Source organism: Equus quagga, chromosome 4 (genome assembly GCF_021613505.1).
Source record: "Equus quagga isolate Etosha38 chromosome 4, UCLA_HA_Equagga_1.0, whole genome shotgun sequence".
Lineage (NCBI taxonomy): Eukaryota > Metazoa > Chordata > Mammalia > Perissodactyla > Equidae > Equus > Equus quagga.
The window spans coordinates 105,109,933-105,129,507 of record NC_060270.1 but is presented as its reverse complement, the minus strand read 5'-3'; the positions used below and the strand labels follow the sequence as shown (position 1 = coordinate 105,129,507).

Here is a 19,575-nt window from a genome sequence, read left to right as displayed (position 1 = left end):
CTCCCCACCTCCTCCCCCGCCCCCGCCCCTCCCCCGCCGCCTCGCCGGCTGCTCGGCCGCGCGTCGGAGCCGCACGGGCCCGGGGCGCCGGCGGCGAGGCCACCGCACCTGCAGCGCGCTCTGGCTGCCGCGCGGGCACCTCGCCTCCCGCCACCCGGCCTCCTTCTCCGCCGCGCCGGGACGCCCATGACGCCCGAGCCCCCCAGCCGGCGACAATGACCACTTCCCTGCAAGATGGGCAGAGCGCCGTGGGGAGGGCGGCTGCCCGGGACCCGCCGCTGGCTGCCCAGGTGTGCGGCGCTGCCCAGGGGAGGGGTGACGCCCGCGACCCGGCGCCGGCCCCCTGGCCGCCCGTGCGGGCGTTCGTGCCCCCGGCGGACGCGCCCCGCGGCGCCGCTGCAGACAGGTAGGCTGCCCTCGGCGGGCGCGGGGGAGTGTCCTGGCTTGGCAGCCGGCGAGGGGTGAGGGGGCGGGCCGAGGGGGGGAGCCATGTGCCCAGAGCTGGGCCAAGTTTGTGAAAGTCTCTGAAGACAATTCCTTTTGAGCTGGCTCCTACCGGATCAGCAGGACATTGCGATCTCCCAGCGCCTTATAAATAGCATCACCGTTTCATTGAGAGCTCCCGGTCTCTCTCGCCTCTGCCCATCGGTGTGAGCTAGGAGGCCAAGCTCCAGGCTGACCGCCCCCCTTCCTTATTTTTTCGTGGCCCTGCGTTTAAAAATATAAACAATCCTTTTGATTTTGTATATTTAAAAAATCGTGGCATAAATGAGTTCACCTCCCACATAGAGTCTTACAGCGACCCTGGAGAGGCAAAGCACAGATTGACATTTGAGCAGTCTAGCTCTTCGGCAGGAAAGAATAGAGGCTTTAAAAGGTTTCCCAATCTCCATAGCTTTCAGCGCTAAGTGCCTTTAGAGTTCACAGTTATGCACATACTTCAGGAAAGAAAAAGGCTGCAACAATACAAAAATCTGTAGTCCTTTATATTCATACATTGAAATGGTCCCTTTTTTTTCCCTTCAGATTTGCAAAGTGCTTCAACTTCACTGAAGTTAAAATTACTCTGCAGTGGACTAGAGTACATTCATACTAGCAAGCTCTATTCACTTACCTCCTCAAAAACACTGCCTTGCGGTTTAGTATCTATAAGCACTTGAAAAATCAACAGACTGTGTGTGGGCAACATTGTGAATGAAATCTGAAGTGAGATGAACCACAGTTATAATTAATAAACCATAACTTCCAAAAGTGATTAGTAAAATAGCATAGGGATGAATTCATTAAATGTTTATAGACTTTGTCAATTTACTGGGTGCACAACAATGTCTAACTCCTCAGGATGTTTTACATTAATAATTACCTAGTCTGTATTTTGGCTCCTGGAAAATTATTGAAAGTTCTGGAAATGGGGTTTCCATGCCCGGTGATTTTTTTTTAAAGCCCCCTCCCTCCAAAAAACACCTATAGGCATACTATAAAAGATTGATTTATATCAATTAACATATTTTATTTTGACCGACAGAAAGTATATCACTTACCTTTGCTGTATACTTTCTGTAATATTGGTGTTGTCACGGCGTGGTATGTGTTGGCCTTAACTTTTTAATCCTGACAGCAATTATATTTTACATTCTGTTTTATGTAAATTGCATCCTATGTTCTCTTGGTGTAGGAGAAAAAAGAAAGATCTTGATGTTCTGGAAATACCATCTATTCCAAACCCTTTTCCTGAGCTTTGCTGTTCTCCATTTACATCTGTGTTGTCAGCAGGCCTGTTTCCCAAAGCAAATTCAAGGAAAAAACAGGTATGCATTTTAAAATTTTCTAATTCAAAGATCTTAGGAGTTCCCAATCTGTAGTCTTTAAGATATTCAGTAATTTATAATGTTAACAAAGGATTAGCATAGCCTACTTTAAATAAGTCTATTTACTGACATAGTTCTTTGGTAGTATTTTCCTTAAGGGTCTCAGTTTTCACAGCTCTATGATGGGAATGTTAAAACTTACCTGTCAGGCTTTTGGAATGGGTTAAATGAGAGAATATATGTAAAGTACGGAGTCTGGGAGCTGTTTTTATTCACAGGGTAGCTGGAGAGTTTTATGTGACAATAGATTATCAATTTTAAGTCAGAAATTGGAAGAGGGGGCAGTGGTATGGGGATGAGAAGGGGCTCAGCTGCCTCCTTTAATACTTTCTTTAACCTTTCACATTTTCAATCCAAGCCAACCTCATTTACCAAAGGCAAGTGACCTAGTGAATCTGTGGGAAAAGGTAATTGGAGTTTAGACTCGACGTGTCTTCTTCCTTTCAGTGAATTCCTCAGTTTGGAGGCTTGTGGCCCCAGAAGGCAGATGACTTGTAAGTGATGATTAAAAGATGGACTTTATTTTTATGATTTCCTTTCTTTTCAGGTTGCTAGTTTGGGACTGACGTAAGCAAACTAGATTTCAAGAACCAAGCAACTATGGGGAGATACATCGTGATTATACATTTGTGAGAAAAAAAAAATTAGCGTATCCTAGAATAATCCCATGTCTTCTTAATGCACTTCCTCCCAATTTTGAGTCAGCAAAACAAAGAGAGGCTTTACTAGGCAAAATATACCTTGTCCTTGTAAGGATAGAAGCAATCCATTTAAACAGTCAGATGCATGCAGTGAGGAGAGGGATGGTGAAGGGAGAGAAGACAGTCGATCATTTTCCCCCCATCTGTTGTTCTCTTTCCTTTTTTCTGTACTTTTACTACCTATGATGGGTTCAATACTGTGTGTTTATAGTTTGGTGAATGGAGAAAATACCTTGGGAAATAGGTGAATTCTTGATAACATACAGCAGTAATAGAGACAGTGGGAAAACATTCCTTGGAATATTGTGTTTTGGGAAGTCTGGTATTGCAAGGCATATATACTTTTTTTGGTGGGGAGGAGGTTGAAGTTTAATTGGTGCATGTACTTTTCCATAAGGATTGGAGAAAGTGGGAGTAAATATTCCTGGAGCAGAGGTTTGTTCTGAATTAGAGTCTTTGATGGGGGAGGCAAGTCCTCAAGTGAGCGGGACTCTGGCTTGGGATAGGGAGCTGAACAAGGAGGGGCCTCTCTTGAGCTTTATTATCAGAGTGAGGGTTGAAGTCAGAGCCCTAGGGCAAAACAGCCCTGCTGAAAGACCTGGGCCTTTTAAGAGCTTGGCTTTTGGGTTAAGATATAAGATGGGAATATGGATGATAGATTTGACTGTGTGTCATGGTGGTGGAAAAAATTGATTCTGGATTGTCTCTGATCCAGAATGGGAAAAGGAATGTCTGAGGATGACATAATAGCCATCCGGGGAACTGAATAGATGATTTCCCTACTTATGGGGGGCGAGCTCTGTTCCTTGCACCATCCTAGGCTCTGAGGCACTGGGCTAAGCAGACATGCCCTGCAAACCTGTTTACAAGGTGGGGCTTTGATTGGGGTTGTGCTGGGGCTAGGAGTTGAGCAGAGGAAGGGAAGTAGAGGGAGAGAGGCCTGGGCTTACTCTGATTTCGTGAATGAACACTGGGAGAATGCCTGTGTCTAACATATGGGTCCATGGGGCAGGGTTTGTTTGAATAGAGGGAGAAAAAGTGTTTTATGCTTATGTTAATAGAGGAGAAAAAAGAGAGAGTAAGTGTGGGCGCCAGGGTGTTCCCTAAGTGTGGAGTCATCATTCTAGAGTGAGACATCTTCTCTTGGGGATTGATAACATTTCTTCAGATCAGGCTTAGTAAAACGGCAAAATGGGAAAAGGGTGCTGTGTTACTTTGACTCCAGTGGGTTTCCTGCTGTGGCCCTGTGTCCAGTTTCGATGATGACCTTCTCAGAGAGCATTGCATCTACAGGGACAGCTGTGCTGTTTCATGAGCAGGGAATTCTGGCCCGACTCCTGGAGACCAGTCCCAGGGGGGTGTTCCCAGCTGAGAAGGGCCCTTCCTGCTGCCCTCTTCCTTGGCTGAAGAGTTCAGGTCTAGGAAGAGAAGGATGTCCCAAAGTTGGGGAGGAGGAAGGTTCCTTTTCACGTTCTTGTATGTTTCCTTTTCCCCACCTAGACTTTGCGTTTAGCACTCACCCTTTGTTTTTATTCCCTGGTGTATGCACTTTCTTTGGATTGAGTGAAGTTTTGGGAATAGATGACTCTATGTCAGTAATTTCCCCAAGCTCTGTGTCTTTGTGACACAGACTACCCTTTTACAAGATGCTATTTCTGGCCCAATTATCTCTGACCTTCAGTTGAGATGATGTAAATGACTGTATGTGATAGTTTTCTGTTGACTTTATTTATGGTTGAAATATGGGAGATGATATCTCTTTTCTTTATATTCTCTCTTTCGTTTGTTTTGTTTAACCATTCCAGTCATTTTAGCAATTCTTTTCTCCCCATAGAAAAAGTGAAGAATTCCACTTGTTATTTACAAATAAGTGACCAGAAAGTTTGAAAGAATCCAGACTAGAAATGTTAAATTTCATGTGGCCTTTCAAACCACAGTCAAAAATCATTTTATGGGCCGTAAATATTTTTTTACAATTTGAGTTGCCTCCATAATGCATGAGTGGAAAAGTGCATTGAAGCCACAAATAGGATATGCTATATCTCTTTTTGCAAATAAAATGTCTCAAAGTATACAAAACTGTAGGCTTTCAGTATTATCATTTTAAAATAAGAGTTAGAATGAGATAGACTCTGGACCTTCATTCCCTCTCCATCTTTGTATAATACTGGCCAGATATATTTCCTAGGTATATTTCTTTGTGTTTACCAATAAAGCAGATTTAAAGTGTAACTTCATTTATATACGTTGTCCAGAAAAGTTACTTGCAATTAAATTAAATTTTGTATTAAAAGTAACTTAACTTATGAATTTACATGGCTCCTTTTTTTCTATGTCTGGTTGAAATTTACCAAGAAATCATCCCTTAGCACTTATTATTTGAAGAAAGGGAAGGAGTAAGAGATCTTTAGCCCTTGCAGAAGAATCAGTTCTTGTCTCAAGTTTGTCTACCCTCAGGTCATTTTTGTGCTTGAATTAAGCTTCTATGGTAGCTCTAGTTAATTGCTTCCCAGGACTATGCAGTATAACTAATTCACAATAAAGGCTCTGAAGACTTTAAAGATAAAAAGACACCTGTGAAGAACTGTGTGTCATGGAACGTTCCAGCTGCAAGAGATCTTTGAGATCATCTAGTTGAATGCTTTTCTTTTACAGATTAGTAAATGGAGGCTAAGAAGTGCTATATGACTAATAGTGGCACACCTGGGACCTGAAATCTGGATTTCTTGATGCTTTGTCACAGTCTTTTTGTAGGAAGGTAGAATTTCTGCAGAAATTGAGAACTGTAAGAGTAGTACAAGTGTTAAAGTTATATCAGTATTGTTAGTTATGACTGCCCAAAATACAAGAGCAGGGGTGACAAATGCCATTTATTTATATTCACCTAAAGACCTGGATTCCTCTTTTTTTCCTCCCTCAAATATAACTGTCTCTTTGTGTTTTTTCCTCTCCATCTTGTCCCTAAAATTGATAGGAAAAATTCTATCAGATAATTGGTTAATCACCAGATAAGATTTGCTAGTATTATTAATAACCAGGTTTGGTGTGTAGTTTGCAGTCCACAGTCACAAGAATGCCAGGAAGTGGGTCTGTCATCCGCATTTGAAGATTTTTTTAAAAGTGCAAAATCCGGAAATGATTTGCCCATGCTTCCACAGTTTAAATTGAGGGAGATCAAAAAGAATATCCTGTCTGAAGGTGCTTTGCCCTTCATCACACTGTTTCTGGTCTATTCTGTATTGAATTAAGCCTTTGTATATATCTCAGAAAAATAAAAAAATATCTTCCAAATAATTAAAAAATTCGTTTTCCACATGCTCTGCCTTTGATTTTATTTTCCTCCTACATGTCAGGTACTATCAAAAGATAAGTTCATCTCTGTCACCAAATTAAAGGGCCTCTGATGTCATTCCTTTGTCATAGCATTAATTGTCCCAGTTTGTATATGTTGTCTGGCTGCTATACTAACCAAACTCTCATGTATTCATTTTTCTAATATACACAGAAGTAGAAAGCAATAAGCTATACCCCCATATTCCCATTTTCCATATTCATCTAATATTAAGATTTTACCTCATTTACTTCTTCAATTCCTTTTTGAAATTTTTATTGTCTTTGTTGAAGTATTTTAAAATAAATACTGTCATTGCGTTCCTACTTAGTTTTGTATATATCTCTGAAAAATACATTTTCTTATAGAACCCAAATGCCATTATTCCCTAACAAAAAATAGTAATTCTTTGGTATCATTTAAAACCATCCAAAATCAAATTTTCTCAGTTGGAGTGATCTATGACATCCTCAAATTATAAGCTGGTTATGTTTCAAAAGTCTTTGGAAATTTTTGGAAATTTGAATTCAGTTTCAGATGGAAATAGCATCATAAGTTGTATTTAGGCCCCCCAGGCCATTTTACAAAATTCCATTTAATGTGAAATGAAGTGCAAATATCATATGTATGCAGAAAGAATAATAGAAACAATACTTGCTTCTATTAGGGTTTCGGACAAATGTGTCTTTCCAACAGCAATTTGCTACTTTTCAATGCTGGCACTTGATGAATATCATTTTTCTTGGGAGGAATTTGAAAGTACACAGATCTTTGTGGCAATATTGAAGCAGGCTTTAGCGCTGTCCTCCTCAAAGTGTCGTCACTGACCCCCTTCCTCAGGATCAGCAGAGTTGCCTGTTAAAACTGTAGATACTTGAGCCTCTCAAAAAACCCACTGGATAATAATATCCTGGTGAAGCACAGAGGAATTTGACTTCTTATTTTTTTTCTCTTTGACATTGTACAACATCAGGTACTCTTATTCTCTGCTGCAAGGCTCTGGGGCGATCTGACTTTTCATAATCGTGGACAATTTCATTTAGTTGAGGAAAGGTAGGAATATTACAGATGGACTTTAGTTGGTATTTTATCCAAGTATTGATTGTTTGGAGGAAACAGAACCTCACATGAACTAGCCTGAAATGTTATGTTATAGTACCTGAAGGCCGAAAGTTCACTGATCTCATGACAGGTTGGAATTGGGAATTAGAATGTCAGCAAAAATCAAGGCAGCCACTTTCTCCATTCTCTCTTTTTTTCTTCCCACAAGCACAGCACATAGTCTCTGCTTTTTCTTCTAAATCCATTTCATTCTCTGACATTTCTCTGTAGTCTTGCTTGTCTTGATTGCACATCAGTGCGTGTGGCCCCACATGGCCGTCCCTATTGGAATAAATATTTCCTCCTACTAGTGGTTTAGCACTTGGTGACTAACTTGAATCTGTATCTGGAGAGCGCTATTAACCCAGCTTGTCCAGCTCTTAGTCAGCTGTGGCCCAGGGGACAGAGGGACCTGGACCGCTGCTCACTCAGCAAGGGTTGTGGGAAGAAATTTTGTGAGTGGGAAGTGCAGGTTCAGTGGGTATGGTGTATGGCGGTGGGGAGGAAACAGTGGACAGCTAGTGGCCCAGGAAAAAGAGATCTCAAGCAAAAAGTAGTGGACGTGAAAACAAATTCTTATTGGATGCTATGATATATGGTGATCCGCCGATTCGTTTGTCTGACAGCCTAGACAGTTTACAGTATCCAAGTTCTTTGCTTCAATTCACTTAATTCACTTGAAGTGTATTTATTTGACAGTGGTTTCAGTTGATGCCACCCTTCAGTGATGGTCATATTCCTTGGCCGTTGTCCTGAGCTTGCATCTTAGTGAGGTCCCTTAGACAGGACCAACCAACTCACGAACCTGCCTACTTCGTGCTAGTTACCTTCATTTGTAACAGAAGACAGCTGTCTCTTTCTATTTTGGAACTTAAATCCCCTAGCAGATCTTCTGCTTGTCAAGGTTTTATTTCCAGTTTGAAGGTTGACTCTAATTTTTGGTTAATTTGCAGGGTACATTTGCAGTCCAACGTTTATCTACAATATGGGTTTTAGTTTTCATTTACTTGAAAGCTCAGCTTCTGGTTTGTTTTTCCCTAGGGGCATGTATTATGTTCTATCAAGAGAAGGAAAATTGGAGTCATTCATGGTTCAGTATAAATGTGGATCTTAATTAATATAAAAAAGCTTTCTGCAATCTTATGGATATTGAAACATGTCAGCGTATATGAAATAGTAAAAAATTCTGCTGTATAAGTATACACTGATGTGTATTTGAGCAGGGATGAGCAGACTTGGGAATTGTCCTTAGGGCATTCTAGATGAGGGATGGCTCACTGGAGAACCTAGGAAATGGCCACAAGTCTTTGCCAAGGCAAGGGAGCGGAAGGGAAGCTTTCAGAATCAATTTAGAAGAGAAACGGGAGAGCTGATATAAGGAGAGCATCCTTTACCTCTCGTCCTTCCCTTTGGTTCCTCCTCATTTAGTATTTTTCAAAGCCACAGAGAAAATAAACAAAAATAGGAGGATAATATTCTTAACTAGTTTACAAATGCTTCTGTCTATTCCAAAAGATAATTCATAAGACTGCTGTTTATTCAATATTTTTTTTCTATAGATGTAATGTTACATGTGGTGGTTAGGTTGTTAGGGCAGTGAGTAAAAGTTTTTTAACCCATAATAGCTTCAAAGAATGATACATTTACAGCACCTTGTGCACTGTTTTTAATATTGTTTCTATGGAAAGATGTGAGTCAGTATGTGATTGAAAGATATTGGACTGGGAATCTGCAAGCCTAGTTTTTAATATGGTCCTGCTGCTGCTGAGTGATGTGATATGAGACTGTTGGCCACACTTTCTGGGCCTGAGAATGCTGCAGTTTTATTCTATTCCTGGAGCAAGTGATTCTCATGGCTCTTGAAATACTAATGATCCTGGGTAGTAGATACAGGAATCACAGGAGGCTTCTTCGGTCCCATTGGCCCCAGAACTTCCCTCTCAGCCTTTGTTCAGATCATCCCACGTGGTCACCACACCTCCTTTGATAAAGAGCACGTTTGGGTGCCATGGGGAAAGGAGCACAGGAGCCACCTCTATGGGGATGATGAGGGCAGGAGGGGCTAGTTAAACTAGAAATTGTGCATCAATGTCAAGGTCCAAATATTAGAAAGAGAGTCAGAAAAGATATCATATCTGGGAGGGGCCAGATTGGGTGGTGAAGTTGTGTTTAAATTTAGAAATAAGGATTTGAAATTAGATGTGAATGTTTGAGGCTGGCATAGGTCCAATATGCACTTGGCTTTGCTTGGCTTAGAGGGTTTAAGGTGGTCTTAACCTCTAAGTCCTTCTCTAAATTCCTCTTGCTCCCCCTTCAAGTCATCCATTTGGTTGCTCAAGCCAAAATCCAAAGAGACTTCTTTCTGGTCTTTGGTTGTCTTGCTACATCTTTCATCACAATATACTTGAATCTGTAAACTTCTCTCCATCTCCACTGCTACCATCCCGACTTCAGCCACTGTTTTCTCATGTTTAGGAGCCTCATATATGGTCTCTTTATTTCTACTTTACCCTATTTTTGTCCATTCTTCATACACTTGTTAGAAGTCAACTTTTAGAAATGTCGATCACATCATGTCACTTCCTGGTTGAAAATTTTTTGATAGCTTATAATAGAATTCAAATTTTTTTTTTAAAGATTTTATTTTTCCTTTTTCTCCCAAAGCCCTGCAGGACATAGTTGTGTATTTTTAGTTGTGGGTCCTTCTAGTTGTGGCATGTGGGATGCCGCCTCATTGTGGCCTGACGAGTGGTGCCATGTCTGCGCCCAGGATTTGAACCGGCTAAACCCCGGGCTGCCGAAGTGGAGCGCAAGAACTTAACCACTTGGCCGCGGGGCCAGCCCCTAAAATTCAAATTTTTTCCTTAGCCTACAGGATTCTACACGTTTTGGCTTCTGTCTACCTGTTAACCCTCATCTGCTTTCTACTCTTTGTTCATTATACTCTAGCCATGGTGGAGGGGCAGTCCTGCCTTGTTCATGATCTTGACAAGCTTTTTTCTACCTCATAGCCTTTGGCTTGACTGTTTTCTCTGCCTGGAACCACTTTTGCCGGCTCTTAACATAACTGACTGCTCTTTATTCTTTAGATCTCAGCATAAGATCATCTCATCAAAGAGGCCTTTTGAAATTAGTCTACCGAAAGTATCCCTCTACACCTGTTTTTTTTCCCCCTACTTCATCACATTTCCCAGTGTATTTCCTTGCCTGTGCTTACTATAATCTGAATTGTCTTGTTTATCTATTTGGTATAATTATTTATTGTTTTTCTCTCTAAGTAGAATATGTTGGGTTCATTGTTCTTGGATTCTTTCATTGAAAGAATGAATGAGTAAATGGATTATTGAAGATAAATAGTTAAAATCAATTTTAACAAATTGTATTTTGACATATTTATTCAAATAATGATCAATCAGCTTCCTCCTCTTCATCAAATTTTAAAAAATATTTCTAATATTATTAACAAAAATAAAAATATATGCTAGGCCTCTGGACCAATGGGGTTTTAGCAGTATATATCTTTTGTTTTCATTACACACATAGGAATTGATCATTTTTAATGAAGTTAATGGATATATTTCTGATTTTATACCTAATTCTTATTTAATGGAATTATAAGTGAAAAGTACTTGGCGGACTGCTGCTCATTCTTCCAGCTTACTGGGTATTAACAAAATCCACATAGTTAGAAAAACTTAAGTGGAGATATCAATTGAGTTTATAATATGAGTCTCTTTGAGCAAAGGATAGATGTTAGCAAATGTTTTAATTATTAACTATTAATGTCATTGGTGAATGTTTTAGGCCAGGGCTCATGGTGTAGAAATAGGGAGACATTTACCCTTTGAGTATTCAAGAAGACTTTCCAAGGGATGTACAAACTCATGGATTTAAGAGAATCAGTTTCCAGATCCTCATCTTCAATATGTGCTTGTTCCTAAAACTTATCTTCTTCTCTCTCCCTGAATCGTCATCTTTCTGAGAGCCCACTTGTGTTCACAATAACCTTCTCTGCTGGTGCAGTCCTCTGAGGCGTGCAGACCTCCCTGGCATCACATGTAGGGAAAGCTTCCTTACTGATTAGTCAGAGTGCCACAAATCAGAAGGGCTTCCTGACTTTTTATGCCTTAAACATCGTTCTGTTAAGGGGAAACATGGTTAGACATGAGGATTTTGGCTAGTGCTGAAATGTTCTGAATTCAGATAGATGATGGTGTGATGGGAGTAATGACAATTTTCATTTCTTATATTTCAATTTCAATTACTGACTTAAGTTCTTCCCTCTCCTGACTATTGTCAGAGAATATATAACCTTTGAGGGAGAGTGTCCTAAGAACAAAGCAATTTATCACATCAATGGGAAATACTGATGCTAAAAATGGCCTTTGTTATGTATATAAATATATTTTCCTCTGTTCTCAATACTTGGGACACATCAGTAGCTGAAAAAAAATGCTCCTGTAAACACCGGATGGGATATAGGTTAGTGCTGCAGGTGGGGTTCCCTGGGAAGCCAACTTAGAGCAGAGCTTTGCCTGCAGGAAGTTTACTGGGGAAGAGCTTTTAGAAACAATGCCTGTGGGAATGGACTCAGGGAGAAGTTGGCGGCAGTGCAGCCACAACAGAGACCTCAGCTGATCCCATAGTTGCTCTGGAGCTGGGATGGCCCTGCAGAATTGTTTAGAATGAAGGGCAGAGGGGCCGGGCTGCCCAGGAAGGGCCTGACCTTGGGCCTGGTGGCACTCTTAGCTGAGTGCACTGGTGGGTAGGGAGGACTTAGCCGGGAGGTCTTAGTGGCTGACGCTCTAACAGCTGAGAAAATGAGTGCTTTAGTGCTGAAAGGGGCAGGTTTGGGTGGTGTGCCACAGCATCTGCAACAGTTAGTAATTCTGATTCTTTTAAATGTAACAGAAATCCTTTCTGAGACCACCAAATTTTTGAAGATAAATTGAGTAGAACTCAAAGATATATATAACTTGCGTATGATTTCTTTCAGATTTTTTTTGTGTTATTCAATCTTGTGGTTAAAACCTATTTTATCAAATCCTATCATGAAATATTTCTTCCAATACCAGTCAATTCCCATACTTTATATCATAAAATACCTCAATATTTTCTACTTCCTGTTAATACAAAAATATACTAGCTGCGAGACTTAATTTTTTACAAGTATATACATTTGCTTTCACTAAAAACACAAATTTTTATCATGATGAATACTACAATTAGTGGAGCTATTTCTAATTTTATGTTTGATTTTTATTTAATTACATCCAAAAGGTGAAAAAATCAGGTTGGAAATGTACACACACAATTATCAAAGGAATTCCATGCCCTTCCTAGGGCTTCATCATACTCCTCAGAACTCTTAGTTCTGTATTATTCTAAGTTTGACTGCTTTCAGCTATTTCTCTTGTAAGATATAATTCATAATTAATTTTCACTGTTTTTAAATACTTTTTGCTTCTCAGAATGCATATTGATAACCTCTTTTCGAACTGAAAAGTAAAGTTGGACTTTATCTGATAAGTCTGACTTGGCTGATTGGAGAGTGAGGATTAACTTTTCCAGTTATATGGTTGACATTTTCCTTAAATTGAATAAACTAAGTTTAGAGCCTTAAACTTTTGATGAAACTATATTTAAAGCACATTATAAGACAAAAGCATTTTATTAAAAAAAAGTTGGAAAGAAATCATGCAAAAGCCTCACCAGTGTTTTAGTTTGGCCAAGGTGTGATAAAATTAACGCTTTTCCCCCCAATTTCTATGAGTGTATTAGTTTGAACAAAGTGCATTTAAATGAAAGAGTAACATAACATTAATGGTAAAATTTTGTTGATAAACTATCCAGAAACTGAGAAAGTTAAATAATCTGATTGGGTAACAAATTTTTTCAAGTCAGGAAGTTTCCAACTCATTGCTTTCAGTTACATCCTAAGAGGCTTTAATTGATTTACTGGATGATGGATCATTAAAAGCGATTTTAACTCAGATGGAATTCGAAGATTGACATTGCCTCCCACTGCCTCTGCACTCTTTCCTCCCTTACCCCATTACTCTGACATACTATATGTGTTTATTCTCTGCCTTTTCCCACTAGAACGTAAATCCTGTGAGGGCAGGGACTTTGTTTTACATACTACTCAATCTCTAGCAGACAGAGCGATACCTGGCACTTAATAGGCCCTCAGTAAGTTTTTGCTGAATGAAAGAATAAATGAATGAATTAATGAATGGGGAAGGAGCAGAGGAAGTGGTTATTATAAAGGGAGGGAAGGAGGGAGTATTTGGGAACATACTAATAGTTTAGTATAAATGATAAACAGTTTGCAAGGAAGCCTAGAAAAGTGAAATTCAGTTTAGTTACTAGGAAGGGTCTGATATTGTTAGATGTTAAAAGAGATCCTATTCAGGATAAACTTTTGAGTATAGATTTACCACTATTAGCACATTCTAAATTTGGGTTACCCTTGCTCAGAATAAGTCCTGTTCTTTGTCTCTTTGGTCCCCTTGTAAGCATTTTCAGTCTTACCAGTCCATGTGTGCCACTTAAAAAGCACATATATTTATGGGGCTGAGTCCAGTAAAAGCTTTTCAATGAACCCACATTCACAGTGGAAGATTACTTTCATTCTTGGGAAGGGTGACATATGCATGTGCAGCCCAGTGTTCAGGGGTACTTTGGTATTATTTAACTGTGTATTGGCAAGATTCAGGCCAGTATCTGGTTTCTCTTTAGAGACATTTTGCATTATATTACAGTACTCTTACTGTGCTGTGCCAGGGAAATTAAGATCAGCTGGAACACTCTGTAGGTCATTGGCTTGGATTCTTAGGGTACTGGGAACTTGATGTTTTGTTTTAATGACCTCATTTAGGCTGAACCTGCCTTTGTCCCAAAGACATAAGGGCTCCTTTACAAAACCATGTCTGCCCCTTGGGAAATATATGGGATAGGTTTAGAGAAAAGTGACTAAATATTTGAAGGCATTGGGTCAACTGCCATGTAAACAGTACTTGATAAATTCTAACTCCTTAGTCAAGCAGGATGAAGAGGAGGCGTAATTAAAGTCCCCTCAACATGGATGTAACCATCAAATTCCACAGTATCTGAAACATACTTTAAAGGTTGAAGAAGGTAGTTTTAAGAAAAATGAAAGGAAGAGATGCTTACGGGTCATGTAGCAGTCCATGGGACTTGTGCCCCGGCAGATGGTTTCTGCGGAGATTTCCAGAATGAATGAAGCACCTCCTCCATATTTCTCAAAGTGGGAGTATATGATGCATATATGCATATGGGGTGTGTGAGGATTGTGGGAGGGCCATATGGGAAGTTGCATGATAAACATGGAACACCTTTCTGGAACAATAATTTTAATTGAAAATAAGGGGAAAACATTTTTCTATTAAAATAAACACTCCTATTTCTATAAGTAAAATGCACACTTTATGCGGATTTTTATGAACAAATTAAATACCTTAGAGTTATTGCCTACCCTGGGATGGCAAGGGCTGTGTAATTACTTTCTTTTGCGTTTTTGGGAGTTCTGGTGGAAAAATTTGAGAAACACTGGTGTCGTTTTCAGTTCTGTGGGAAGTAGCTTTTTGTAATCCTCAGGAGGATTGGTTATCATCTCTCTTTTTCTTCTAAGTTCTTTTCTAGCCAAAGTTCTTTCTCTAAAGCTTCTCTGCTTTTTTGGGTATCTGTATCGTTGATATTGAGGATATTGGGTTGTTAAATATTTGAAGTGTTTTTCTATTCTACTTTCCTGCAGCTTGGCAGGAAATTGCTAAATTGCTAAATTCACTAAAGTCTCTGAAAACCACCTTATTCCCGAAGACCTCATTCAGTGCTTATTTTGACATCTCAGCAGTTTTGGGCATTTTTGATTACTCTTTCCTTCTTGACACATTTTCTTGACTTTTACCTCTCACAGGTCTCTGTTGTAGGATGTTGGTGTTGGTGAAAACTTTCTGTTTTCATTTTACTGCTGGGGTGATCTCATTTACTCCCTGGCCTCAATAGCAATGTACATGTAAGTCTAAGCTACGTTATCCTGGGCTGTCTGCTAGATATCTTCACTTATACAGTCCATAGACATTTCAAATTCAGCATATTCCAGACCGGATTGATATTTTCCACTTAAACTTGCTCTTTTTCCTATGTTTCCCTTCATTAGGAATGGCATACTCTCTGTTCTTATTAGAAAATCAGATATCTAAGTTCTTTGGCTCTTCAGTATTCTTCTCTCTCCTCTTTCAAATGGTTACAAAGTACTCTTGGGAAAACAACTCTTGAATGTATCCATTCTTTACAACCTCTCGCCAGTTGCGCTTGTTTAGGCTAAATCATGTGTCTCATAATTGCTTTGAGAGTCTTCTCACCGATTACTCTATTTTCAGTCTTGTTCCACTCCTAGAAGTGTACTGTGCTTTAAAACAATTTTTTTTTTATATTGAGGAGCTAAAATCCATCTAACACAAAATTAACTATTTTAAAGCATACAATTCTGTGGCATTTGGTACATTTACAGTGTTGTGCAGCCATCACCTGTAATTCCATCACCCAAAAAGGAAACCCTGGATCCATTTAGCAGTCTCTCCCCATCCTCACCTTCCCCCAGCCCCTGGCAACCACTAATCTGCTTTCTGTCTCTAAGCATTGACCTATTCTGGATATTTCATATACAGGGAATCATACAATATATGACCTTTTGTGTAGGGCTTCTTTCACTTAACGTGTTTTTGAAGTTCATCCACATTGTAGCAAATAATAATACGCTTTTAACCATGAGATAATTCCAAATGTGTGGAGAAGCATATATTTTTTTTGTTTTGAAGAAGTGGGAGGTGGTTCATACATGATAGGACCCCTCTTTGTTCCTTTGTTCTCAATCCTGTTTTGTCTCTCCTTTTCCCCTACTTTGAGGGAACCACTGTTCTGAGCTTGGTGAGTATCCTTCCATGTTTTTATACTTTCACGGTGTATAGCACTGTGCTGTGTTTTAATGACTTATGTAAAAGTATATGTGTATCTCTGCAACTTGCTGTTTCATTCAACATTTTTTGATTAATCCATGTTAATATGTGTAGATTAGTTTATTTTAATTTTGTTTCATTGTATGTATACATCACAATTTATTTATCCTTTCCCAACTGAAGAAAATTGAGAATCTTTTCAATTTCCATGATTAAAAACCACACTGTATATTCTTGTGCCTATGCACAAAGGTTTCTCTACTCTCTGTATTTAGAAGTGGAATCGCTTGGCTGTAGAGCAGGTGTGTGTTCATTTTTACTAGATATTGCCAAATTGTTCTCTAAATTGGTTGTACGCACCAGCACTATATGTGTCTCCATTTCCGTACTTTTTCATCAACAGCTGGTATTTTCAGATTTTAAAGTTTTTGCCAATGTGGTGAGCATAATGAAATTTAATTATGGTGTTAATTTGTATTAGCTTAATTACTTGTTGGGTTGAGTATCTTTTCATATGCTTCTGGCCATTCATATTTCTTCTTTGTGAATTATCTATATTTTTCTATTGTGGTGTTTGTCTTTTTTAATTGATTTGTAAGAGTCCTTTGTATGCTATTGGATACTAATCTTTCTATAATTGTAAACATTGCAATGGTCTTTTCTCGGTAATTGTGACTTGTCTTAACTTTGTTTCCAGTGTCTCTTACAATAAAGAATATTTTTGTTTTATTTTAGTTAAATCTAGTTTTGTACTTTTCTGTATCTTATTTAAGAAATTTTTTCTTCCCTCTCCATCCTGAATATATTTTCATCTAATCATTTTAACATTTTACTTCTCATACTTGGGTCTTTAACACAGCATGATTTAATTTTATATATGATAGGAATCTTATTTTTTCCAGATGAATATCTACTTATACAAGTACCATTTATTAAAGTAATCACTTCTTTTCCCAAAGCTTTTTAGCATTTCTTTGATCATGTATCAAGTTCTCTTTTTGGTAGTGGAGTGATAGTTTTAAAGGACAAATCAGATTATGTCATTCTTCTCTTAAACCATTCCATGGATTCCCGTCATTCTTTGAATACATATGTTAATAGGGCTCTGGGGGTACTGCATAGCTGGGACACCTCTCTAATCCTGTCTCCAAAGCTTTCCTCCTTATACCCTGTACTTTGACCACACTGAACTTCTTGTAGTTTTCTACTACTTCATTCTTTCTCTTCCCCGACCTTGGGAGGATCAGGTCTTTCCATAAGTTGTTCTGTCCTCCTGCATCTCTTTTCTCCTTAATCTTTAGATAGGTGGCTGCAAATCTGCCCTTGATGACTCAACTGAGAGAGTCTTCTCTTCCCCTACCAGATCTGCATTAGGTGCCCTGCTTAGAGATAATCTACCAAGTCAGTTATGTTACGTTATCAGTCTATTTACTTAGCAGTGTTCCAGTGTCCAGGAAGCTCTCTAGGGGCAGCAGAAACCAAGTCTGCGTTGGACATCAATGCATTTCCAGACCTTAATGTTGTGCGTGGTGTGTCATAGGTCCTCTGTAAATACTTGCTCAATGACCAGATGGTTCAGATATCACTTTTATCCGAAGTAGGACTTGTTTCTAAAATCTCTGATACATAGATGATCATCCATATAGTCTTCTTGAGCATTTTTCAGTGATAATGAGCTATTTTGCTTGTGATCAATAAAATCCTAATGTAAATGCTTTCTTATGAACTGCATATAAACCAAGCTTTGTATAATTGTTAGAAAAAAATTTAATTGCAAAAGTTTTGAATTTTACTTTTCCCCAATTAAACCTTTATTTTGATCCCTTATTCCAACATGTCAGGATATTATTAAATTGTATTTTTTCATTACAATAATTGTCTCAACTTTGCTTCGTATGCACCTAGGCATAGATGATATTAGTGTCTTCATTCAAGAGTGAAAGACGAAGCTCGCCACTTGAGCCTGCCTTCAAGGCTGGTGCTAGTGGATTAGCCAACACTTTAAGTTTTCTCAATATGCTGCTCATCCATTCAGTCAGTACTTATTGAGTGTCTGCTTTGTACTAGTCATTGTGTTTGATATATATATAATTGTGTTATCATTCTGGTCTTACTCATCTTGTCTATCAGGCGTGTCATGAGGCATTTCTCAATTATTATTTAGAAATCAAGATATGCTCAGTCTTAGATATCCCTCTGACCTATCAGTATAGAGACTTACTTAAAAAGTATAGTAGTTGCCTCTTATCCACAGTTTCTCTTTCTGTGGTTTCAGTTTCCTGTGGTCAATCATGATCCAAAAATATTAAATGGAAAATTCCAGAAATAAACAATTCATAGGTTTTAAATTGCACACCATTCTGAGTAGTGTGGTGAAACCTTGCATCATCATCTAGCTCCATCCTGCCTAGAACGTGAATCACCCTCTGTCCAGTGTATCCACACTGTATACACTACCTGCTCGTTAGACACTTAGTAGACATCGTGGTTATCAGATCAACTGTTGCAGTATCACAGTGCTTGTGTTCAAGTAATACTTTTTTTATTTAATAACGGCCTCAAAGCACAAGAGCAGTGATGCTGGCAATTTGGATATGCCAGAGAAGCCATGAAGTGCTTCCTTTAAGTGAAAAGGTGAAAATTCTGGACTTAATAAGGAAAGGAAAGAAACTGTATGTTGAGGTTACTCAGATCTATGGTAACTTTTATTACAGTATATTATTATAGTTGTTCTATTTTATTATTAGTTAGTGTTGTCAATCTCTTACTGTGCCTAATTTATAAATTAAACTTTATCAAGTTATGTATGTATAGGAAAAAACATCGTATATGTATGTGTTGGTACTATCTGCGGTTTTAGGCATCCACTGGGGGTCTTAGAATATATACCCCGGGGATGAGGGGGACAACTGTAATAATTCAGTTATTAGTATTATTGCTAATATTTATTCAGTCTTTACACTGCACTAGGTACTGTGCTAAGAAGATAAAAAGTTTTATAACATCCACTTTTCCCAGTCCCTCAGTGGAGTAGACACTACTGTCATATCTATCTTATAGAGGAGGACGTTTAAGTTTATGAAAGATTATATGATGTGATCAAAATTATACAGATGGAAAGTGACGGAGGTGGGATCCAAACTCAGACTGCCCTGTATTAGTGAGATGGGTAGATTCCTGATAACCTTTCCTTTCTTCCTTGCTTGCTTCCTTCCTTTCTCCACTCTTTCCTCTTTTTGTTGTTGTTTAAAAAAACATTTTGAAAACAACAAAGGAATGTTTTTAGTAGATCAGGCCCATCCTGTGAGTAGTAGTAACGGGTAGAATTCTAGAGGTAGGCGTTGCTGAGATGTCTCTCATACATGGTGTAACCAGCGTGCCTGGTGGAACAGAACCAGTTTTAAAAGGTTCCTCTCACTGAACATTAGCTTAGACTTGATTCGTATATATATATAATTATAGTAATCACACAAAATTTAAATATAAAAATGCTTTTTGGTTCTTTGAGGAAAATGGTTCTTTAAAACTGTTGACTGTCTCCTGACTCATGGAGGTTGGTGCAGTTGTAAAGCAGTGTGACTTTTCTCTCACGC

General features: G+C 38.9%; 1 protein-coding gene across 1 annotated transcript in view; it reads left to right on the top strand.

Moving 5' to 3' along the window:
• Positions 1 to 24: 24 nt before the first annotated feature.
• Positions 25 to 19,575, top strand: part of GRB14 (growth factor receptor bound protein 14) — a 121,416-nt gene continuing 101,865 nt past the window's right edge. The window contains exons 1-2 of the mRNA XM_046659415.1: positions 25 to 406; positions 1,676 to 1,808. Coding sequence (XP_046515371.1) covers positions 216 to 406; positions 1,676 to 1,808 — 324 coding nt within the window. The 5' untranslated portion in view covers positions 25 to 215. The remainder of the gene's footprint in view (positions 407 to 1,675; positions 1,809 to 19,575) is intronic.